General features: G+C 39.6%; 1 protein-coding gene across 1 annotated transcript in view; it reads right to left on the reverse strand.

Annotated features, from left to right (window-relative positions):
- Nlrp4b (NLR family, pyrin domain containing 4B) overlaps positions 1–23,626 on the reverse strand; it is a 49,868-nt gene extending 26,242 nt beyond the window's left edge. Inside the window, exons 1-3 of the mRNA NM_001447329.1 lie at positions 23,562–23,626; positions 23,262–23,360; positions 5,734–6,052 (exon numbers count right to left, since the gene is read on the reverse strand). Of these exons, the coding sequence (NP_001434258.1) occupies positions 5,734–6,010 (277 nt within the window). The 5' untranslated portion in view covers positions 6,011–6,052; positions 23,262–23,360; positions 23,562–23,626. The remainder of the gene's footprint in view (positions 1–5,733; positions 6,053–23,261; positions 23,361–23,561) is intronic.
- Between the last annotated feature and the right edge of the window lie 519 nt (positions 23,627–24,145).

Here is a 24,145-nt window from a genome sequence, read left to right on the forward strand (position 1 = left end):
TGCATTTCTCTGTGTGTCATGAATGTTATATTGTTAAACTGTCATGCGCTGTTTCAGAAGCTGGCACTTGAAGTGAGGTCTCTTTACCCCATTTTAAACTCAAACATGTTACATACAGTGCCTTCTTGTGTTCTTGTCAGGGAATGGACTGAGCACTAACTCTGCAACAGGAAGGGAAGAGAATAAACAGCTCAAGAGTAACCCTTGAGATCAGCTAAATCATGAACTATTTCAAGCAGATTTTATGATATATTACCTCATGATATAAAAGGGCCTGCAATGGGAAATAAAGCTAGCATTAGAATAATGGGAAACTTGGCCATTGGAGAGACAGCTCAATTGGGAGCTCCAACTAGCTCCCCCTTCCCAATCTGGTTTCTGCTCGATTTTGTGAGAGCTCAATTTGATGATGTTATAAAAGCCTGATTTGGTGATGTAAACTTCCTACCATAATTTGTTTCTGAATTGGAATATCACTTGAGAGGATACTCTCTGCTCTGCCTGGGAACTCCAGTTGTTGACTTAAAGAGGCTTCCCCTGTCAATTTCTCTGTTTTTTTAAAAACATTTTTATTGGATATTTTATTTATTTACATTTCAAATGTCTTACCCTTTCCTGGTCTCCACTCTGGAAACCCCCAATCCAATCCTCCCTCACCTTGTTTCTATGAGGGTGCTCCCCTACCCACCCATTCACCCCACAATGCTGCACTGACATTCCCCTACACTGGGGCATCAAGCCTTCACAGGACCAAAGCCACTTCTCCCACTGATGCCCATTAAGGCCATCCTCTGGTATGTATGTAGATGGAGCCATGTTCCTCTAGTCCCTGGGTGGTCTAGGGGGTTTGCTTGGTTGATATTGTTGTTCCTCTTATGGGGTTACAAACCCCTTCAGCTCCTTCAATCCTTTTTCCTACTCCTCAATTGGAGACACCTTGCTCAGTCCAATGCTTGGGTGAGATCACCCACCTCTGTATTTATCAGGCTCTGGCAGAGTCTCTCAGGGCTCCTGTCAGCAAGCATTTCAGGAGACTGAAGTAAAGACCCTATCAATTTCTACCAGAGTTTTGAAGGTCAAATTTGATTATGCTTTCTATGTATCTATGTATCTATTTATGTGTCTATCTAGGTATCTATCTAAATATCTAGGTATCTAGATATCTCTATTCCTCTGTCTGTCTGTCTATCTATCTATCTATCTATCTATCTATCTATCCTACATACTATTTATTTCTATCATTTGCTAGTTCTTATTTTATTTTGACTTGCTATGTATTAAGTAAACACATTCATTCAAAATGAAAAGCATGGCTTTCATAGATAATATGTTGAACCATATAGTACTCTCTGCAGTGTGCAACTGACTTACTCGGACAGCAAAATTTGCAACAAAGTATGGCACACTGCATGGCTATCCAAACTTAAACAACAGTGTCTATTAATCTCTAACATACTCAGATATGCCCACCTAACAGAGTGTAATTATACATGGTTGCCATAACAGCAGAAAACAGAAAAATAGTATTATTATCAACATAAATTTGTCTGCATAATATGAAAACAGGTAATGTCACACTGACATAAAAGGAAGAATAATGGAACTGGAGATATGATTCAGTAGTTAGGGGCACTGGCTACTCTGGAAGATGTCCTGAGAAGGGTTTTCAGCACACATATCTGTTGCCTCACAATGCCTATACAAATTACCCATCTGTTGAATGCCTGGCTTCTACAAGCACTGTACTCACACACATAACTCTATACACATTCATTCATATGTGCAATTTTTGAAATGATACCATAGTGAAAATGTATATATATATAAATGTATATATATAATATGTATATATATATTTGTATGTATATATATGTATATATGTATAAAATATATATATAATCATACATATAAGATTTTATATATGTTGAAAAATGTATATACATTCATACATACATGCACACACACATACACACTCAAATTAAACATAGAAACATTTTGTATGCCAAATATAACAATTAATTTCTAAAATGTGCTCAATAATAATAAAAGGCAAGTTGACCAATTAGGGAAACTGATAAGAGCAAGGCAAATTGTATACCTTTGTAAAAGGTCTGAACTAAATTTAAGAATCGAAAGATTGGGGCTGATGAGATGTCTTTGGGCATTTTTCACAAGGTCTGAGGTTCTCAATTTGTTTCATGAGCCCCAAAGGACAGAAACAGAATTAACTCAGAAGTTTTTCTCTGATTTCCATTTGTGCTCCATGGCATGGAAGTGTGCATATTTGAACTTATCAAAATGTGTGTAAGAAAAGTCAGAAGGCCACATGAAACTCAAGAAGGGTGAGCAAAATGCAGATGCTTCACTCCTTCTTTAAAAGGGGAACAAAAATCTCCATAGAAGGGGATACAGAGGCAATGTTTAGAGTGAGACTGAAGGAAAGGACATTCAGAACCTGCTCCATATGTGGCCCATATATATATACAGCCACTGAAACGAGATAAGATGGATAAAGTTAAGAAGTGCATGCTGACAGGAACCGGATATAGATCTCTCCTGAGAGACACAGGTAGAGTATGTCAAATACAGAGGTGAATGCTAGCAGCCGACCACTCAACTGAGAACAGTACCCCTGTTGGAGGAATTAGAAAAAGGAATAAAAGAGCTTAAGGGGCTTGCAGCACCATGAGAACAACAATGCCAACCAACCAGAGCTTCCAGGGACTAAACCACTACCAAAAGACTATATATGGACTGACCCAGGGCTCCAAATGCATATGTATCAGAGAATAGCCTTGTTGGGGCATCAGTGGAAGGGGAAGCCCTTGTTCATGCCAAGGTTGGACCCCCAGTGTAGGGGATTGTTGGGGGTGGTGGTAGGGAGGGGTGGATAGGGATGGCAACACTCTTATAGAAATGGAGAGGGTGGAGTTAGGGGGTTGATGAACAGGAATCTCAGAAAGAGAATAACATTCGAAATGTAAATAAGAAATACCCAATTTAATAAAAATGAAAAAAAAGAAAAGGAGATTAAAAAATTACAGGACAACACAGGTAAACAAGTAGAATACCTTAAAAAGGAAACATAAAAATCTCTTAAGGAATTACAAGAAAACACAAATAAACAGGTGAAAGAATTGAACAAAATCATCCAGGATTTGAAAATCGAAATAGAAACAATAAGGAAAGCAAAAAAGTGAGACAACCCTGGAGATAGAAATCCTAGGAAAGGGATCAGAAGTCATAGATGTAAGCATTACACACATAATACAGCAAGAGAGAAGAGATAATATCAGGGGCAGAAGATACAGGAGAAAACATTGTCACAAACATCAAGGGTAATGTGAAATGGTAAAAAGCTCTTAACACAGAACATTTAGAAAATCCAGGACACAATGAGAAGATCAACCGTAAGGATAATAGGTATAGAAGAGAATGGAGACTCCCAACTTAAAGGGCCAGTAAACATCTTCAACAAAACTATAGAGAGAAACTTCCCTAATGTAATGAAATCCCCATAAACATACAAGAAGCCTACAGAACTCCAAATAGATTGGACCAGAAAAGAAATTACTCCCTTTACATAATAGTCAGAACATCAAATGCACGAAACAAAGAAAGAATATTAAAAGCATTATGGGAAAAATCAAGTAACATATATATTCAGACCTATCATAATTAGACCATATTTCTCACCAGCGATTATGAAAGCCAGAAGATCCTAGGCAGGTGTCATACTGAACATCTAAGAGAACAGAAATGCTAGCCCAGGCTACAATATCCTGGAATATTCTCAATTAACATTGATGGAGAAACCAAGATTTCCATAAAAAAATCCAAATTTACACAATATGTTTTTACAAATCCAGCACTACAAAGGATAATGGAAGGAAAATCCCAACACGAGGAGAGAAATTACATCCTAGAAAAAGCAAGAAAATAATCTCCTTGCAAAGAAACCAAAAGAAAATAGACACACAAACATAATTCCACTTCAAACAACAAACATAATGGGACACAACAATCACAATTCCTTATTATCTTTTAATATCAATGGACTCAATTCTCCAATATAAAGACATAGACTAACAGACTGAATATGTAAAGAGTTACCAGCATTTTGCTGCATACAAGAAAAATAAAGAAAGGTCAAAAGGATCAAACATTGATTTTGATATTGATGAGAAACAGCTGTACAGGGGAAGGAGGGCATAAGTTCAGGTAGAAACAAGATCCAACCTAGAGCTCAGAAAAGATAAAAAGAGATTATACATAAGGCATTGTATGGAGATGTAATATGTGGGGCTCAAGAGACTGCTCAGTTGTTAAAAGCACTCAGAAGCCCTGGGTTTAACGCTAAACATCCCCATGGTAGCATCAACCTTCTGTAGGTCTAGTACCAGAAGGGATGTCCTCTACCCTCCAATGGCACTGCCACACATGACACACAAATATGCAGTTACTCTCACAAACACATAAAATAGTTTCTAATGGTTCTTATGCATATTTTGATAATGATTTAAAGATTTAATATGTGTAATTAGAATCACAAAGTAGAGTGGGATAGAAAGAACAGCACAGAGGCAATATTTAAACAAATGTAGACTGAAGAGTAAAGACTATTTTCTAGCCATAAATATAAAATTAACATCGAATCCCATTATAATGAGGATAAGAAAAATTAAAATGAAAATTATCATAGTAAGACACTGGAACCTCAGAAACAAATAAACAAAAAATACATTAAACTTTAAAGCATCCATGGTATCTTCTATCAATATAATTTAATGTCTGACTCTGAGTGTCAGAGTGTTTATGAAACATGACTTTTCTTTTATAATCTTTTGTTGTTAAACAACAAAGACTGAAAAATCTTGTTTCATACTGTGTTATGTAGATATTTCAAATACATACTTGATATGCATGTGGGATGGTGAGATGGGGAGGGGTACAGTGTATGTGCATGTAGAGATCAGAGGTTCACATTGGGTGTCTTCCTTAGCTGCTACTTTCTTAAATATTAATTTGCTTTTAACGGGGGTGAAAGGGTGCTTTTTTATACATTCATGTATGTGCACCAGAAATATGCAGTGCCCTCAGAGAATAAAAGAATGTGTTGGATCCCCTGGAAGTGGAGTTACAGATGGTTGTGAACTACCAGGTAGATTCTGGAAAAAGAATGGAGTTCCTCTGTAAGAACAGGTATTCTTAACAACTGAGTCATCTCCTCCGGCCATCCATCTCATTTTTTGAGACAATTTTTTCAGCTAGCTCAGAACTTGCAAAGCTACCTGAGCAGATTGCTACCTTGTCTTGCTTTTATATGGTTGCTGAGATCCAAAGGCAGATTTTCAAGTTTTCATAGCAAATACCTTGCAGACAAAGACATCTTCCTAGACTCCATAAATATGATTTCTTACAGGTGTCCTCTCTTGCTGCTGCCCTAAATCCTCAGTGCTACTATTTCACTCTACAGTTAAGGCTCCAGTTTAGATTTGAAGGGAACATTAATAATGTCCTATGTAGTAGTTTAATCATCTAGGTTAGGGTTGCAACCCTCATAAATTTGAATATACAGACTAGAACTAACATGTATACATGAAACTGCTTCCTTCCTCAAGGAGAATTATGTGCAATGACACCTCTGTCCCTAAGGTAGGTGGGCATGTGAAGAACAGTTGTCAAAATTATGAAACAAACCTTACTATATTAAAGGAGCATTGAGCAACTCACCAGCAATCTCCCCTGTTGCCCTCTCAGTGAGATCATGTCTACTGATTTTCTGGAGAACTTTGAAGGTTGTGTCCCAGGCTTGCTTCCCCTCACAATATTTCACCAGTAAGATGGCAAGATCTTCCCGAGATGCATTCTTTACTTCAGTCCAAGAAATCTGTTTTAGCCCCATTTGCAGAATCTCAAGTATGAGTAATTCCTTAAACTTCATGAATTCCACCTTGTTTAGCTCTTTCCAGTACCACATAAAGCCAAAATCAGAAAAGAGAGATGCCATTTTGTCTTAAAGAAGATAGATTTGTCTTCAGACAGGATGGATCTGTAGGAAAATCAGGGAAGTCGCTTAGTTACAAAAGAACAGGGAGTGTGCAAACAGCTGGGCAATTGATTGAGCTAATAAAGTGTTTGCTGCAGAAGTATAATGACATGATTTGGAAATTTATCATTGATGTAAGAAGCAAGGAGAACAGCCACACAATTTTCATTCTACAATATGTTCTGCCTACAAGATAGGCTGGGGTAATGGTGAGGCAGAATGTGTGTAAGTGGCCCACAAGTCTGGTCTAACTTGGGGCACATACCTAAGAAGGAGCCCATGCCCGCCACTGTGTTGACTGCGAGGAACTAAAAGCCGGTCATGGCAGAGATTAAGGATAGAAACAAACACAACTGGAGAAAAAAATATATACATACATACATATATATATGTAAATAAATATATAAGTAAATATATTTGTGTAAATATATATATATATATATGAGAGAGAGAGAAAGAAGAGAAGGAAGGAAAGGAAAGGGAAAGAAAGGAAGAAAAGAAAGAAAGAAAAGAAAGAAAAAAGAATGACAGAAATGTAAGAGGAAGAAAAACAAAGAAAAATGATTTCTAATAATTTTCCGCTATTTTTAGAGTATGGTGCCTGTCCCCATAGTCTTCAGAGGCATCATCCAGGAGATGAAATGAACAGATGCAGAGACCACAGCCAAACAAATGGTCAAGCCACAGTAACCCCACAGAAGAGGGAAAGAAGAAGCCAGAGGGGTCAAGGACACTATGAGAACACACCCACAGAATCAACTAAGCAGGTCTTACAGAGACTCATAGAGACTGAAGAGAAAAACATGGACCCTGCATGAAATCTGCAATAATCTCTGCTTATTTAGTATGGTTGTATAACTTTGTGTTCTTATTGCATCCCTAACAGAGGAGCAGGGACTGCCTCTGACTCTTTTGCTTAAACTTGGGACAATTTACCATTTATAGCATTGCATCATCTAGCCTTGATATGAGGGATCGTGCCTAGTCTTATTGTAATTTGATAGGCTGCATTCAGTTGCTATCTCTGAGAGCCCTTTGTTTTTTTAGGGGTAACAATGGAGGAATAGATATAGTGGAAATAGAAAATGTGTTTTTGAGGGGGACTGGGAGGAAGGGAAGCAGGAGAAACTGAGGCCAGGATATAATATAGGTAGAGAAGCAAACAAACCAATAAAAGGCAGGTATGATGGCACAGTCCTGCAATCCTAGCACTAGGGAAGGTAAATACAAGCAAGGAGAATTGCTGTGGCCTCTAACAAGCTTCTATAGCCTAATTCACTGAGCTCCAGGTTTACTGAAAAATTCTGTCTCCAAAATCAGGTAGAGAATAATCAAGAAAGATATTTGATATCAGTATCTGGCTTCCACGCAAACATGTCAATCCCCATTTCCATACATGCATGTGGTCACTAACCTATCACATACTTCACTGTTCACTGTGTGTGATAAATAAGGGCAGGGAGTTTTTCAGTGTAGTCTCATTTTAACTCTCATCCCATTGAAAGGGTCATTAAAACAACTTTGTGGTTCTCAATGGTCCCAAGGATGAGACTATTTAATACTCTTTCTCATGTTTTTGTGACCTTTAACTATAATGTTATTTTTGATAATTTTCTAATTTTGTGACTTTATGCATACCAATGTACATATGTTTTCCTAAGGTATTGAGTAACCACTAGGAAATAGTCATTGAACCCCCAAATGGATCTCAACCCACAGGTTCAGAACCACTGCTACAAATATTGGAAAACTTTCAGTAGCCATAATTGGGTAAGCTAATAACTAGGAAGCGATCTTCCTGAGATGGAAGATTATTATATAAGGTGACAGATTCATCCTCATGAAGGAAGACTGTAAAGGAATTAGTTTTAGGAAAGATTGATATGCCTTTCCTATTATTATTAAGCTTATGTAGTAGTCATTAAGTAATAGCCCACCCTTTGGAGCAGATCTCTGCAGATCTATGAAGATGTACATTTCTTGTGATAATTCTATATAGACAAATAGATGACTTAAGTCTTAATGATGATCCTAAAAGTATTCCTAATATTAAAACAGTAATTATTAAGCTCTTTTATAGTGGGACTGCTATTAGGTCCTTTTCTGATTGTGTCATTTTCAAAGTATCCCTTTTCCTTCCTGAGACTTCCACCTAGCAGGCTGAAAGCTAGAGCCCAGCAATCCTGGCCACATCACTTAATCTTCTGCTGTAAGTCTAGAGGTGTCAGTCTCCTGAGCCAGCAGACTTTTACCCTTAGAAAGAACAAGAATCTTTTAAGAATTTTTTAGGAATTATCATCAGCATGTAAGTACAGTTAGAGAGATACAAAGTCCTCAGAGCCTTAGACTTTAGAGTCATCACTGGAGTCCTACTCTGCACTCCACTATGTCCAGCAGAAAACAACAAAGTGACATTTATTACTCTGCAGAAATACTGATGGGACTGGAGTGATAGCCCAATACTTAACAGCATTTGGTGCTCTTATAGAAGACACATATTTGGTTTACAGTACTCATGCTAGGGGGTCACTTTAGATCCAGGGAATCTGTCACCCGCTTATGGACTCTACAGGCAGGGCACACATGTAGTGCTGCTCCTACATACATTCATGGAAAGACATACCAATAAATCTTAAAAGAATTATTGCTCTCTTTAACTCTGATGATACCAAGTATAATGCTAACACAGGGAAATATTTATGATGCTATTAGGATAACAGTACTGTGTATATAAAACAGCATAAAACAGCTGTAAATATGAACAGGTAGTCCAGTGATATTAGCCTGGAATCCCAGCTACTTTAGAGAAGAGGCAGGAAGATTACAATTTTAGGGTCCACCTACCAATGTAGTGAAGTTCAGGCAAGCCTGAGCCACTTAGTGACCTGATTTCATATTGCATCATCCCCTATTGAGATTTTAATGATGGTGAGGTGCAGTGCAGGGGTTTAGCATACCAGCTGATCTTGAAGAGTATCTGAGTTCAGTTACCAGCATCCATATCAGATGGCTCACAATCACCTGTAATTTCACTAGAATGGCAACTAATAACTTCTTCTGGGTATCTAGGTACCAGACATGTATGTTGTGCACCCATACATGTACACTCATACACACAATAAAAAATAAAATAAATAAGTAATAAATGAGATTTTTGACATATATAAAGACAAAACATAAAAAGGGGATGATGCTCCCAGGTTCCTTCTGCACCTGAGAGCTGACCTTGTACTACAGTCTTCAGTACTCCAATCCCCCCTGCAAAGAAACCTTGTCCACCAGAAGTGTTGACACACTCAATCTCACAGGTGGAACCACTACTACCTCCAAAATACCTGGGAAAATGAGGACCTACCAGAGTTCAGTGGACCTAGAAACTAAAGCACAGCCAGGAAAATGACCCTTCCTGTTTCCATCTGCACCCTGAAGATGACCCTGTGATACACACTTCACCACCCCAATGCTGTCCACAAAACCTTGACCCCCAGGAATGTTGACACATCCAGACTCAAGACTCTTACGAGGGAAAATTTCCAGTCAGAGACTGCAAGACCAGCTAATACTAGAGATAACCAGATGGTGAGAGGAAAACTCAAGAATGTAAGCAATAGAAACTAATGCTGCTAGGCATCAGCAGAAAACCATTCTTTTACTGCAGCAAGCCCTAGATAACCCAACATACCTGAAAAGCAATATTCTGATCTAAAATCACATCTCATGATAACAGAGATCTTTAAAGCGGACATAAATACATCTTTTAAAGAAATACAGTATAACAGAGGTAAACAGGTAGAAACCCATAACTCCCTTAAAGAAATACAAGAAGTACAACCAAACACGTCAAGGAGATGAACAATACCGTTCACAATCTAATAATAGAAATAAAAATAATAAATAGGGGTTGGGGTTTAGCTCAGTGGTAGAGCGCTTGCCTAGGAAGCACAAGGCCCTGGGTTCGGTCCCCAGCTCCGAAAAAAAAAATAAGAAAGGGAGACAACCCTGGAGATACAAAATCTAGGAAAGACATCAGGAGTCATAGATGCATGCATCAACAACAGAATACAAGAGATAGAAGAAAATCTCAGGTGTAGAATATACCATAGAAAACATTGATACAATAGTCAAAGAAAATGCAAAAATCTCCTAACCCCAAACATCCAGGGTATTCAGTACACAATGAAAACACCAAACCTAAGAATAATAGGCATAGTAGAGTGCCAAGATTCCGAACTCAAGGGTCCAATGAACACCTTAAACAAAATTATAGACTTAACCTAAAGAAAATGCTGCCCATAAACATAAAAGAACCCTACAGAATGCAAAATAGAATGGACCAGAAAAGAAATTCTTGCACTGGAGCTGCAGGTCCCCAGACAACGCCAGGACCTGAAGGGACCAGATCAACAGTTCTCTGCACCCAAATCTGATGGGAGGGAGAGCTAAACCTTCAGAGAGGCAGACACGCCTGGGAAGCCAGAAGAGACTACACTCTGCCACAATTCTGACTCAGAGAAAAACGCCTAATGCCATCTGGGACCCCGGTGCACAGGGGCTCCCGAAAAAGGCTGCACAGGCCCTCCTGGTTGCCGCCCTAACGGAGAGCTCAAAGGCAACACCCCAAGAGCAAATATGAGCCACAGGACAACAGGTAAGACCAACTTTTCTGCTCCAAGCGACCTGACTGGTGGTTTCAGGACACACAGAGGCAAAATTCCTCTGGGACCGGACACTTCCAGTTTTTAGCTGGATTCCCAACCTTGCTGATCCTGGCCCGCAGCTCACTGCTCCCAAACCCCTTGGGAGGGAGAGCTCACCACACGGACACGTGTGTCCCCCTGAGACTTCAGAGCAGGACAGACTACCAATACTGCCCACCCCTGCCCACATCCCTGGCCCAAGAGGAAACTGTATATGGTCTCTGGGAACCTGAAGATAGGGGCACTGGAGCTGCAGGTCCCCTGCGCCCCAGACACCACCAGGACCTGAAGGGACCAGATCAACAGTTCTCTGCCCACAAATCCCCTGGGAAGGAGGGCTAAACCTTCAGAGAGGCAGACACGCCTGGGAAGCCAGAAGAGACTACACTCTGCCCACATTTCTGACTCCAGAGGAAAACACCTAATGCCATCTGGGACGCCGGTGCACGGGGACTCCCGGAAAAGGCAGTGCAGGCCCTCCTGGATGCCACCTTCACAGAGAGCTCAAAAGCAACACACCACGAGCGAACTTGAGCCTCGGGACCACAGGTAAGACCAACTTTTCTACTCCAAGCGACCTGAGTGGTGGTCTCAGGACACAGGCCCACAGGAACAGCTGAAGACCTGGAGACAGGAAAAACTACACACCCTAAAGCAGAACACTCTGTTCCTATAACTGGCTGAAAGAAAATAGGAAAACAGGTCTACAACACTCCTGACACACAGGCCTATAGGACAGTCTAGCCACTGTCAGAAATATCAGAACAAAGTAACACCAGAGATAATCTGATGGCGAGAGGCAAGCGCAGGAACCCAAGCAACAGAAACCAAGACTACATGGAATCATTGGAGCACAATTCTCCCACCAAAGCAAACACGGAATATGCAAACACACCAGAAAAGCAAGATCTAGATTTAAAATCATATTTGATCATGATGCTGGAAGACTTCAAGAAAGAAATGAAGACCTCCCTTAGAGAAACGCAGGACAACATAAATAAACAAGTAGAAGCCTATAGAGAGGAATCACAAAAATCCCTGAAAGAATTCCAGGAAAACACAATCAAACAGTTGAAGGAATTAGAAATGGAAATAGAAGCAATGTAGAAAGAACACAGGGAAACAACCCTGGATATAGAAAACCAAAGGAAGAGACAAGGAGCCATAGGTACAAGCACCACCAACAGAATACAAGAGATATAAGAAACAATCTCAGGAGCAGAAGATTCCATAGAAATCATTGACACAACTGTCAAAGATAATGTAAAACAAAAAAAGCTACTTGTCCAAAATATACAGGAAACCCAGGACTCATTGAGAAGATCAAACCTAAGGATAATAGGTATAGAAGAGAGTGAAGACTCCCAGCTCAAAGGACCAGTAAATATCTTCAACAAAATCATAGAAGAAATCTTCCTTAACCTAAAGAAAGAGATGCCCATGAACATAAAAGAAGCCTAAAGAACCCCAAATACATTGGACCAGAGAAGAAACTCCCCCCATCACATAATAGTCAAAACACAAAATGCACAAAATAAAGAAAGAATATTAAAAGCAGTAAGGGAAAAAGGCCAAGTAACATATAAAAGCAGACCAATCAGAATCACACCAGACTTCTCACCAGAGACTATGAAAGCCAGAAGATCCTGGACAGATGTCATACAGACCCTAAGAGAACACAAATGCCAGCCCAGGTTACTGTATCCTGAAAAACTCTCAATTAACATAGATGGAGAAACCAAGGTATTCCATGACAAAACTAAATTTAAAAAATATCTTTCTACAAATCCAGCGCTACAAAGGATAATAAATGGTAAAGCCCAACACAAGGAGGCAAGTAACACCCTAGAAAAAGCAAGAAACTAATCGTCTTGGCAACAAAACAAAGAGAAGTAAAGCACACAAACATAACCTCACATCCAAATATGAATATAACAGGAAGCAATAATCACTATTCCTTAATATCTCTCAACATCAATGGCCTCAACTCCCCAATAAAAAGACATAGATTAACAAACTGGATACGCAACGAGGACCCTGTATTCTGCTGCCTACAGGAAACACACCTCAGAGACAAAGACAGACACTACCTCAGAGTGAAAGGCTGGAAAACAACTTTCTAAGCAAACATTCGCAAGAAACAAGCTGGAGTAGCCATTCTAATATCAAATAAAATTGATTTTCAACTAAAAGTTATCAAAAGAGATAAGGAAAGACACTTTATATTCATCAAAGGAAAAATCCACCTAGATGAACTCTCAATCCTAAATATCTATGCCCCAAATACAAGGGCACCTACATACGTAAAAGTAACCTTACTAAAGCTCAAATCACACATTGCACCTCACACAATAATAGTAGGAGATTTGAACACCCCACCCTCATCAATTGTCAGGTCATGGAAACAGAAATTAAACAGAGACATAGACAGACTAAGTGAAGTCATGAACCAAATGGACTTAACAGATATTTATAAACATTCTATCCTAAAAGGAAAGGATATACCTTCTTCTCACCACCATATGGTACTTTCTCCAAAATTGACCATAGTATCGGTCATAAAACAGGCCTCAACAGATACAGAAAGATAGAAATTATCCCATGCATCCTATCAGACCACCACGGGCTAAAGCTGGGCTTCAATAACAATAAGGGAGGAACGCCCACATATACATGGAAGTTGAACAATGCTCTACTCAGTGATAACCTGGTCAAGGAAGAAAGAAAGAAATAAATTAAAGACTTCTTAGCATTTAATGAAAATGAAGGTACAACATACACAAACTTATGGGACACGATTAAAGCTTTGCTAAGAGGAAAACTCATAGCTCTGAGTTCCTGCACAGAGAAACAGGAGAGAGCATATGTTAGCAGCTTGACAGCACACCTAAAAGCTCTAGAACAAAAAGAAGCAAATATACCCAGGAGGAGTAGAAGACAGGAAATAATCAAACTCAGAGCTGAAATCAAACAATTAGAAACAAAAAGGACCATAGAAATAATCAACAGAACCAAAGGTTGGTTCTTTGAGAAAATCAACAAATAGATAAACCCTTAGCCAGACTAATGAGAGGACACAGAGAGTGTGTCCAAATTAACAAAATCAGAAATTAAAAGGGAGACATAACTACAGATTTAGAGGAAATTCAAAAAATTGTCAGAATCTAGTACAAAAACCTATATTCAACAAAACTTAAAAATGTGCAGGAAATGGACAATTTCCTAGACAGATACCAGGTACCCAAGTTAAATCAGGGACAGATAAACCATTCAAACAACCCCATAACTCATAACGAAATAGAAGCAGTCATTAAACATCTCCCAATTAAAAAGAGCCCAGTCCAGGCAGGTTTAGTGCAGAATTCTATTAGACCTTCATAGAAGACCTCATACCAATGTTATCCAAACTATTCTACAACATTGAAAAAGATGGAGCACCACCAAATTCCTTCTATTAAACCACAATTACTCTTACACCTAAACCACACAAAGACCCAACAAAGAAAGAGATTTTCAGAGCAATTTCCCTTATGAATATCAACCCAAAAATACTCAATAAAATTCTGGCAAACTGAATCAAAGAGCACGTCAAAACAATCATCCACCATGATCAAGTAGGCTTCATCCCAGGCATGCAGGGATGGATTAACATATGGAAAACCATCAACGTGATCCATTATATAAACAAAATGAAAGATAAGAACCACATGATCACTTAATTAGATGCTGAGAAAGCATTTGACAAAATTCAACACCCCTTCATGATAAAAGTTTTGGAAAGAATAGGAATTCAAGGCCCATACCTAAACATAGTAAAAGCCATATACAGAAAACCAGTCGCTAACATTAAACAAATGGAGAGAAACTTGAAACAATCCCACTAAAATCAGGGACTAGACAAAGCTGCCCACTCTCACCCTACTTATTCAATATAGTTCTTGAAGTTCTAGCCAGAGCATTCAGACAACAGTAGGAGATCAAGGGGATACAGATCGGAAAAGAAGAAGTCAAAATATCACTATTTGCAGATGATATGATAGTATATGAAAGTGACCACAAAAGGTCCAGCAGAGAACTACTAAACCTGAGAAACACCTTCAGCAATGTGGCTAGGTATAAAATTTACTCAAATAAATCAGTAGCCGTCCTCTACACAAAGGAGAAACAAGCCCAGAAAGAAATTCAGGAAACCACACCCTTCATAATAATCCCAAATAATAAAAAATACCTCAGTGTGACTTATCCAAGCAAGTAAAAGATCTGTATGATAAGAACTTCAAGCCTGTGAAGAACGAAATTGAAGAAGACCTCAGAAGATGGAAAGGTCTTCCATGCTCATGGATTGGCAGGATTAATATAGTAAAAATGGCCATTTGACCAAAAGTGATCTACAGATTCAATGCAATCCCCATCAAAATAGCAATCCAATTCTTCAAAGAGTTAGACAGAACAATTTGCAAAATCATCTGGAATAACAAAAAACCCAGTATAGATAAAACTAACCTCAACAATAAAAGGACGTCAGGGGGAATCACTATCCCTGAACTCAAGCAGTATTACAGAGCAATAGTGATAAAAACTGCATGGTATTGGTACAGAGACAGACAGATAGACCAATGGAATAGAATTGAAGACCCAGAAATGAACCCCCACACCTATGGTCACTTGATTTTTGACAAAGGAGTCAAAACTATCCAATGGGAATATGATAGAATTTTCAACAAGTGGTGCTGATTCAGTTGTAGGTCAACATGTAGAAGAATGCAGATCGATCCATGCTTATCACCCTGTACAAATCCTAAGTCCAAGTGGATCACGGACCTCCACATCAAGCCAGACACACTCAAACTAATAGAAGAAAAAGTGGGGAAGCATCTCAAACACATGGGCACTGGAGAAAATTTCCTGAAGAAAATACCAATGGCTTATGGTCTAAAATGAAGAATTGATAAATGGGATCTCATAAAACTGCAAAGCTTTTGTAAGGCAAAGGACACTGTGGTTAGGAAAAAACGGCAACCAACAAATTAGGAGAAGATCTTTACCAATCCTACAACAGAGGGCTTATATCCAAAATATACAAAGAGCTCAAGAAGTTACACCACAGGGAGACAAATAACCCTATTAAAAATGGGGTTCAGAGCTAAACAAAGAATTCACAGCTGATGAATGCCGAATGTCTGAGAAACATCTAAAGAAATGTTCAATATCTTTAGTCATAAGGGAAATGCAAATCAAAACAACCCTGAGATTTCACCTCACACCAGTGAGAATGGCTAAGATCAAAAACTCAGGTGACAGCAAATGGTGGCGAGGATGTGGAGAAAGAGGAACACTCCTCCACTGTTGGTGGGATTGCAGACTGGTACAACCATTCTGGAAATCAGTCTGGAGGTTCCTCAGAAAATTGGACATTGAAGTGCCTGAGGATCCAGCTATACCTCTCTTGGGCATATACCCAAAAGATGCCCCAACATATAAAAAAGACACGTGCTCCACTATGTTCATAGCAGGCTTATTTATAATAGCCAGAAGCTGCGAAGAACCCAGATGCCCTTCAACAGAGGAATGGATACAGAAAATATGGTGTATCTACACAATGGAATATTACTCAGCTATCAAAAACAATGACTTTTTGAATTTCATAGGCAAATGGAGGGAACTGGAAAATATCATCCTGAGTGAGGTCACCCAATCACAGAAAAACACACATGGTATGCACTCATTGATAAGTGGTTATTAGCCCAAATGCTTAAATTGCCCTAGATACACAGAACACATGAAACTCAAGAAGGATGACCAAAATGCGAATGCTTCACTCCTTCTTTAAAAGGGGAACAAGAGTACCCTTGGCAGGGAATAGGGAGGCAAAGTTAAGAACAGAGGCAGAAGGAACACCCATTCAGATCCTGCCCCACATGTGGCCCATACATATACAGCCACCCAATTAGACGTGATGGATGAAGCAAAGAAGTGCAGGCCATCAGGAGCCAGATGTAGATCTCTCCTGAGAGACACAGCCAGAATACAAGAATTCAGCAAATAAATAGGCGAATTCCAGCAGCAAACTACTGAATTTAGAACGGGACCCCCATTGAAAGAATCAGAGAAAGGACTGGAAGAGATTGAAGTGACTCGAGACCCCATATGAACAACAATGCCAACCAACCAGAGCTTCCAGGGACTAAGCCACTACTGAAAGACTATACATGGACTGACCCTGCCTCCAACCACATAGGTAGCAATGAATAGCCTAGTAAGAGCACCAGTAGAAGGGGAAGCCCTTGGTCCTGCTAAGACTGAATCACCAGTGAAAGTGATTGTTGGGGCGAGGGCAGTATTGGGGGGATGTTCAGGGGAACACCCATAGAGAAGGGGCGGGGGAGGGGTTAGGGGAATGTTGGCTGGGGTACGAGGATAGGGAATAACAATCGAAATGTAAATAAGAAATACTCAAGTTAATAAAGAAGAATAGAAGAAAAAAATACAAACTGCAAAAAAAAAAGAAGAAAGAGAAAGAAGAAATTCTTCCTTTCACTTAATAGTCAAAACACCAAATGTACAAAAACAAGAAAAAGTATTAACAGTGTTAAGGGAATATGGTCAAGTAACATATAAAGGCAGACATATGAGAATTATACCAGACTTCTTAATAGCTACTCTAAAGCCCGGACATCTTTGACAGATGTCAGAATGACCATAAAAGATCAAAATACAAGCCCAGGGTCCTCTCAATTATGAACATCTATGTCCCAATTCCAAGTATACCCTCATTTGTAAAAGAAATGTTATTAAAGCTGAAAGAACACATCAAATATCACACAATAACATTGGGAGACTACAGTACCCCATTCTCACCAATGGACTGATCATGGCAACTAAACAGAAACCCAGATAAACTAAGAGAAGTCATGATCCAAATGAATTTAACAGATATCTACAGAATATTTCATTCTAAAACAAAAGGATATACCTTCTCAGCAACTATGGCATGCTTACAAATTAGACCCTACCAGGACTGCCCTCAGAAAGGACCAAGAAGTAGATGAGATAGTCAGATTCAGATATTTATTCCCAGTCAATGGACCAAAGCTGGTGACCCCTGTGGTTGAATTAGTGAAAAGCTTAAAGAAGCTGAAGAGGTCAACCTCATAGGAAGACCAGCAGATTCAACTAATCTGGACACCTGTGATCTCTAAGAAGCTGAGCCACCGACCAGGCAGCATACACCAGCCTAAATGAGGCCCCCAACACATATATAGCAGAGGACTACCTGGTCTGGACTCAGAGATGTACATAACACTCAGGATACTTGAGGCCCCAAGGAGTGGGGAGGTCTGGTGGGGTGGGTGGGTACGGACATCCTCTTGTAGACTGGGGTTGGAGGAGGTATGGGTACAGTCTAGGAGGGACTGGAAGAGGGGTAAAACCTGGACTATAAAAAAGGTTAAAGAATAAATAAATAAATAAATAAATAAATAAAAATGAAAAAGAGCTTACTCAACAAATGGAGTTTGCTCAATTGTCAGTCAGTATGTAAAGTAACGTAAATTGATCCTTTCTTATTTCCTTGTACAAAGCTCAAGTCTAAGGGGATCAAGTACCTCTACATAAAACCAGATACACTGAATCCATTAAAAGAGAAAGTGGGAAAGAGTTTTGAACACATCTGCACAGGGGAAATTTTCCTGAACAGAACACCAATGCTTAGGCTCTTAGATCAACTATAGACAAATGGGATCTCATTAAAATTGAAAAGTTTCTATAAGACACAAGACACTGTCAACAGGACAAAACTTCAAGCTACATATTGGGAGAATATGTTTACCAATCGTACATCATATAGAGAGGGCCATTATGCACTATATACAATGAAATCAAGAAGTTAGACTCCAGAGAACTGAATAAACTTATTAAAAATTGAGTACATACCTAAACAATGAATTCTCAACTGAGGAATCTCAAAGGGCTCAGAAGCACCTAAAGAAATTTTCAACATCCTTAATCATCAGTGAATTGCAAATCAAAACAACCCGGAGATTCCACTTCATACCCGTCAGAGTGGCTAAGATCAAAAATTCAGGTGACAACAGATACTGGACAGGATGGGGAGAAAGAGAAAAACTCTTCTGTTGCTGGTGGGATTCCAAGCTGCTACAACCACTCTGGAAATCAGGCTGTAAGTTACTCAGAAAAGTAATACTACTTGAGAACTCAGCTATATCATTTCTGGGCATGTACCCAAAATACTACTTGAGAACTCAGCTATATCATTTCTGGGCATGTACCCAAAAGATGCTGCAACATAAAACAAGGACACATGCTCCACTGTGTTCACAGTAGTTTTATTTATAATAGCCAGAAGCTGAAAACAACCTAAATGTCCTTCAACAGAGGAATGGATACAGAAAATGTCGTACTTTTACACAATGCTCTACTACTCAGCTATTAAAAACAGTGACTTCATGAAATTCACAGGCAAATGGATGGAACTAGAAAATAACATCCTAAGTGAGGTGACCCAGTCACAAGGGAGCAAACATGATATGAACTCAATGATAAGTGCATTATAGGAAAAAAGCTCAGAACTCCTGCATTACAACTCACAAATAGATGCGTGTAGATGCTTCTGTTCTACTTAGAAGAAGAAAGAAAATAATCTGAGGAGATAGAGCTAGCGAGCAACCTGAGAGGGAGGGAAAAGAGGGGTGTGATAGGAAACTAGGGAGAAGTACAGAGTCAGGAAATTCAATGGCAGTATACGGCAGTGAGGGATGGGGGACTGGAGGTATCCACTACAATGTCCCAGATGTTAGGAAAGCAAGATGCTCCCAGGACCCAAAGGGGATGACATTTGCTGAAATATCCAACGAAGGGGCGAGAGAACTTGTAGAGATCATATTCAGAGGTTAGGCACTGCACTTGGTTGGGGGATGGGGCCACCCACCTATCTCAAAAATATTAACCCAGAATTGCTCCTGTTAAGAGGAAATTCAGGTACAAAGTGTGGAACAGAGATGAAAGGAAAGGCCATCCAGAGACTGACCACCTGGGGATCCATCCCATCTGTAAACAACAAACCCAGACAATATTGCTGATGCCAAGAAGTGCTTGCTGATGGGAGTGTGGTATAGCTATCCCATGAGAGGCTCTACAGAAGCCTGACCAATACAGAGGAGAATGCTCACAGCCAACCAACGGACTGTGCAGTACTGGAATCACCATACCTGTACCAGCTCCTACTCTCTCATGGTCACTGTAATAAAAACATTGTTGAGGTCCATTTTCAGTGTGCTCAGAACTCAGAGATCATAGAATCACATATTGAAATCAGCAGGCCCTAGGCTCCCCCCATCTCCTTTAACAGGGGACTGGAAGTTTGCAGAGTTGCAAAGTTACAAGCAGTCTCTCCCTTGTGACTGAAGCTGCAAACACAAAAGGAGGCAGCCTCAACAATGAATATTCCTTAGATAAGGTTTTGCTTCCTGAAGGAACCTGATGATGGAATTTGGGTAAGTATTTAAATGCCAGAATATGGGAAAGAGAATTGGGAAAGTTGGTGTCTGGGATATGATGCAGTTGCTGCACACACAAACTCACAGTAGCTGGGGTTCCTGAACAAGATCAAACTTGTCAACACCCTAGCTGGATGGAAGAGGGAGTGACAAGGTCCCACTCCTCACTGAGGAGCTAATGGCAGTTGATTGCTACTGAGAAGTAGAACCATACTTCCATGAGGAGGAGACAACCCTGGTACTTGCCAGTTTTCAAGTGACCCTACATATTTCAAGTGACACACACATGTTATATATTACATATTTCATATCTTGAAATTCCATGATGGAGTTACATACTTTAAGTGAGAAACAACAAAGTGGGGAATTCAAGTTGGAAGAGAATAATAATTGGCAAGAGGGAGAGGGAGACAGGGAGTCAGTCAGTAGAGTGAGAAACCCCAACAGGTCTAATTAAAAAATATAAAATAATTCAGGCAGCAGTGGCACACATGTTTGTTCCCAGCACTCAAGAGGCAGAGGCAGGATCGTCTGTTAGTTCCAGGATATCCTGGTCTACAGAGTGAGTTGCAGGACAGCCAATGCTACACAGATAATACTTACCACAAAGCAAAGCAAAGCAAAGCAAACCAAACCAGAAAAAGTTCATCATGGTGGTACACACCTTTATTCCAAGCACTCAGGAGCTGGAGGCAGGTGTATCTTTGAGTTTGAAGTAGGCCAGGGCAACAAAATTAGACACTGTCAGGGTTGAGGATTTAGCTCAGTGGTAGAGCACTTGCCTAGCAAGCGCAAGGCCCTGGGTTCGGTCCCCAGCTCCAAAAAAAAAAAATTAGACACTGTCTCAAAAGAAAGGAAGGAAGGAAGGAAGGAAGGAAGGAAGGAAGGAAGAAAGAAAGAAAGAAAGAAAGAAAGAAAGAAAGGGGGGAAGGGAGGGAGGGAGGAAGGAAGGAAGGAAGGAAGAAAGGCAGGCAGACAATCAGGCAAGCAGGAAATAAAAAGCAAAAGAGAATAACAACAACAACAACAACAAAACCAAACATCAGCTAGCAACCAGAAATAGGGACAGTTACAACTTTCCATCCAATCAAACAGGTGATTTTTGTTTATTTGTACAAAATCTTGAAAAACGACATTCTTCACCTCCCATTTTTGTTTATTTAATGAGTGTTTGTTTCCAACTTTGGAGACCAAAGGCAGGGTCTTGAGCAGGTTAGACAAGTGTGGTTAATACCCAGGTAAACCTTCAACCCCTAAGAGAAAGTTTGAAAGCTAACTTTATTAGGGACTTTATCAGGTGAAATAAGACTTCATATTCCAACATTTTTACCAGTAAGTTGAGTCAAAAAAAGTCATCTTGTCCCTATAGAAATTTACACACACACACACACACACACACACACAGAGAGAGAAACACACAGAGACAGAGAGACAGAGAGAGACAGAGAGACATAGAGTGAGCTGTCACAGGAGTAGAGGGTTCAGAGGATGCACAAGCACACAGAGTGCCAGAAACCCTGTGTTTAAAGCACACGCTTCATGCCAGAAAAGGTATTAGATATTTAGTATGAAAACACAGCCGCCTATTAAAAAATTTTGTTGTTTTAGTTTTGGTTTTTGTTGTTGCTATGGTTTTGTTGTAGCCTTGGCTGTCTTTGAATGCACTGTATAGACCAGGCTAGTCTTCAACTCAAGTAGCCTTCCTCTGGTGGGATGGAGTACATTTTTTGACAATACGAGTATTTTCTTATTTATTTATTTATGCATTCATTTTTTATATTTCTTTTAAACTAGACCTTATAGGGCTTTTCACAGAATCTACTGATTATTTTTACTCTAATTTCTTTCTATCCTTCATTACTATTTCATCTGTTTTTGTTGGTGGGCTCAAGAGCCATCATGCAAGGCTAAATATTTTTTTTTATGTTGGTCAACACTATCCTACTGCTGTTAATTTCCTGACTTTGATATACTGTGATACTGAACAACATTTTTATTTTCAGAACACAAACCCTGAGTTATTTGTGGTAAACATCAGAGGTAAATTTGCAGGGTGTCTGTTACAAAATGACAAGCTATGAGGTTTTCAACTACAGAAATTCAGTTAGAAATGTGGGTTGACTGGGAGCATGCTCGCCTAGAATGTACAGAGCTCTGGATTCCACACACAGCAACATAGAAAATCTATTGTGATGGTCCACACCTGCAACAGCAGAACTTGGATAGTGAAAACAGGTGGATTAGAAGTTCAAGGTCATCCTTCTCTACACAGTGATTGTCAGCTAGCCCACTGTCCTTAAGACTCTGTTTTAAAAAAACCAAACTCCAATAACAACAAAATCACTAAGAATTGTGTTGCCTTACTAAATGTGAGGCAGGGTCAGCAGTTTCACACGCCCTTCCTCAGAGAACCCCTGGCCTGCACACTCTGATCCCCTTCTTTCCTGAAAAACTTTGTTGTCTCTTTTAGCTACTTAACTCCAGTATCTGCCTTGATTATCACATTAAATTTTCCTGGTGTCACAGTCTCCACATGGTTACCCTTAGACAACCAATTACATCTACAGAAATATCTTTTTATCCCTTTTTGAGGTATTAGACTTCAGGGGTTTAATACAGTTGTTTAGCATAGGAACCGTAACTCAACACAACAGCCAACCCATTTTTATTGATATGTAACCAATCTTTGCCCATGCATTTACCTCCTAGTCTAAGGGGGAAAAGGTGAGCCTTTAAAAGGTAAACTCAGGTGAAGGGTACAGACACAAATGTTGGATGTGATCATACCTGCCTGTACCTCTGTGGGTTCTCCTGATTCTAGGCCTAACACTCATTAACATAAATATATAAATATATCTCTATCATCTCCTTTTTTGGTGTCCAACCATCATAATACATACACACTATTTACTTTTTCTTTGTATCTGGGAGGACTAAAGAATACCTTCTCCTCCAAGGTCTCCAGCCCAGCCAAAAATCTCATGTGGTCCATTTACTTACTTTGAAGTCGGGAAAAGCAAGATAAAGTCTGTAGTCTTGTTTGTGGATCCAGCTGGAACAGTTGTTGGAAGATTCAGACTAGTAATGATTTTTGTAGACCTATTTCAAAAAAGAAAAGATTAAATACATAGTTTAAGTACCACAGTACTGCAAATTGTTTTTACTCTCCTGCTAAAGCAAGTCCAAATAACCAGGATACAAACTGGTTCTGGTTTGCCTACACATGAGGGAGGAAAAAAACAGAAGAAAAACGATGCACATACACCCACTCCTCAAATAACAAAGCAAATAAAAGCATACAAGGAAAAAGGAGCAGAAGTCAAGATTTTCAGACTCACTGCCCTAGGACTTCCAAGTCAACCCTTAGTATATGACAGCTGCAACTAGTTACAAAAAATCTTTGGTGCTATGTGATTGGTCAATGCATCACTCCCTCTCATTGGTGGTGGGGAGAAGGGGTTGGAAAATGGAGGAAGGATAGGATTGATGTTGGAAGATTGTTGTTGCTCTAAACCCTTAGAAACTGGTCTTTACAGATAGTGGATATTGCACTGAATCTGGTTATGTAGGCCTCTGGATGGCCACCAGATAAGGAATCTCTAAGGCTGTACAGATGGATCGCTTCATGCCATCATTATGAGTTGTTATCATTTTATGTGTGTCTCCATTACCTAGCTTAAACGTGCCTGATAAATTAGGATAGGCAGACGTTCTGTCTCATCCACCCTCCTTTCCTCACATAATCCAGACTAGGATGGAAATCAGGCTCCTCCAGTCTCAGAATTTGGACTGCTAAGACTACAGTTAGGTAAAAAAACTTGTTGCTAAATTTCAAGTTCGAAGTTTGATTACCATGGCTCTTCCTTTCTCTGGCTTAGATGGCC

The sequence above is a fragment of the Rattus norvegicus genome, chromosome 1 (genome assembly GCF_021556685.1).
Source record: "Rattus norvegicus strain SHRSP/BbbUtx chromosome 1, alternate assembly SHRSP_T2T, whole genome shotgun sequence".
Lineage (NCBI taxonomy): Eukaryota > Metazoa > Chordata > Mammalia > Rodentia > Muridae > Rattus > Rattus norvegicus.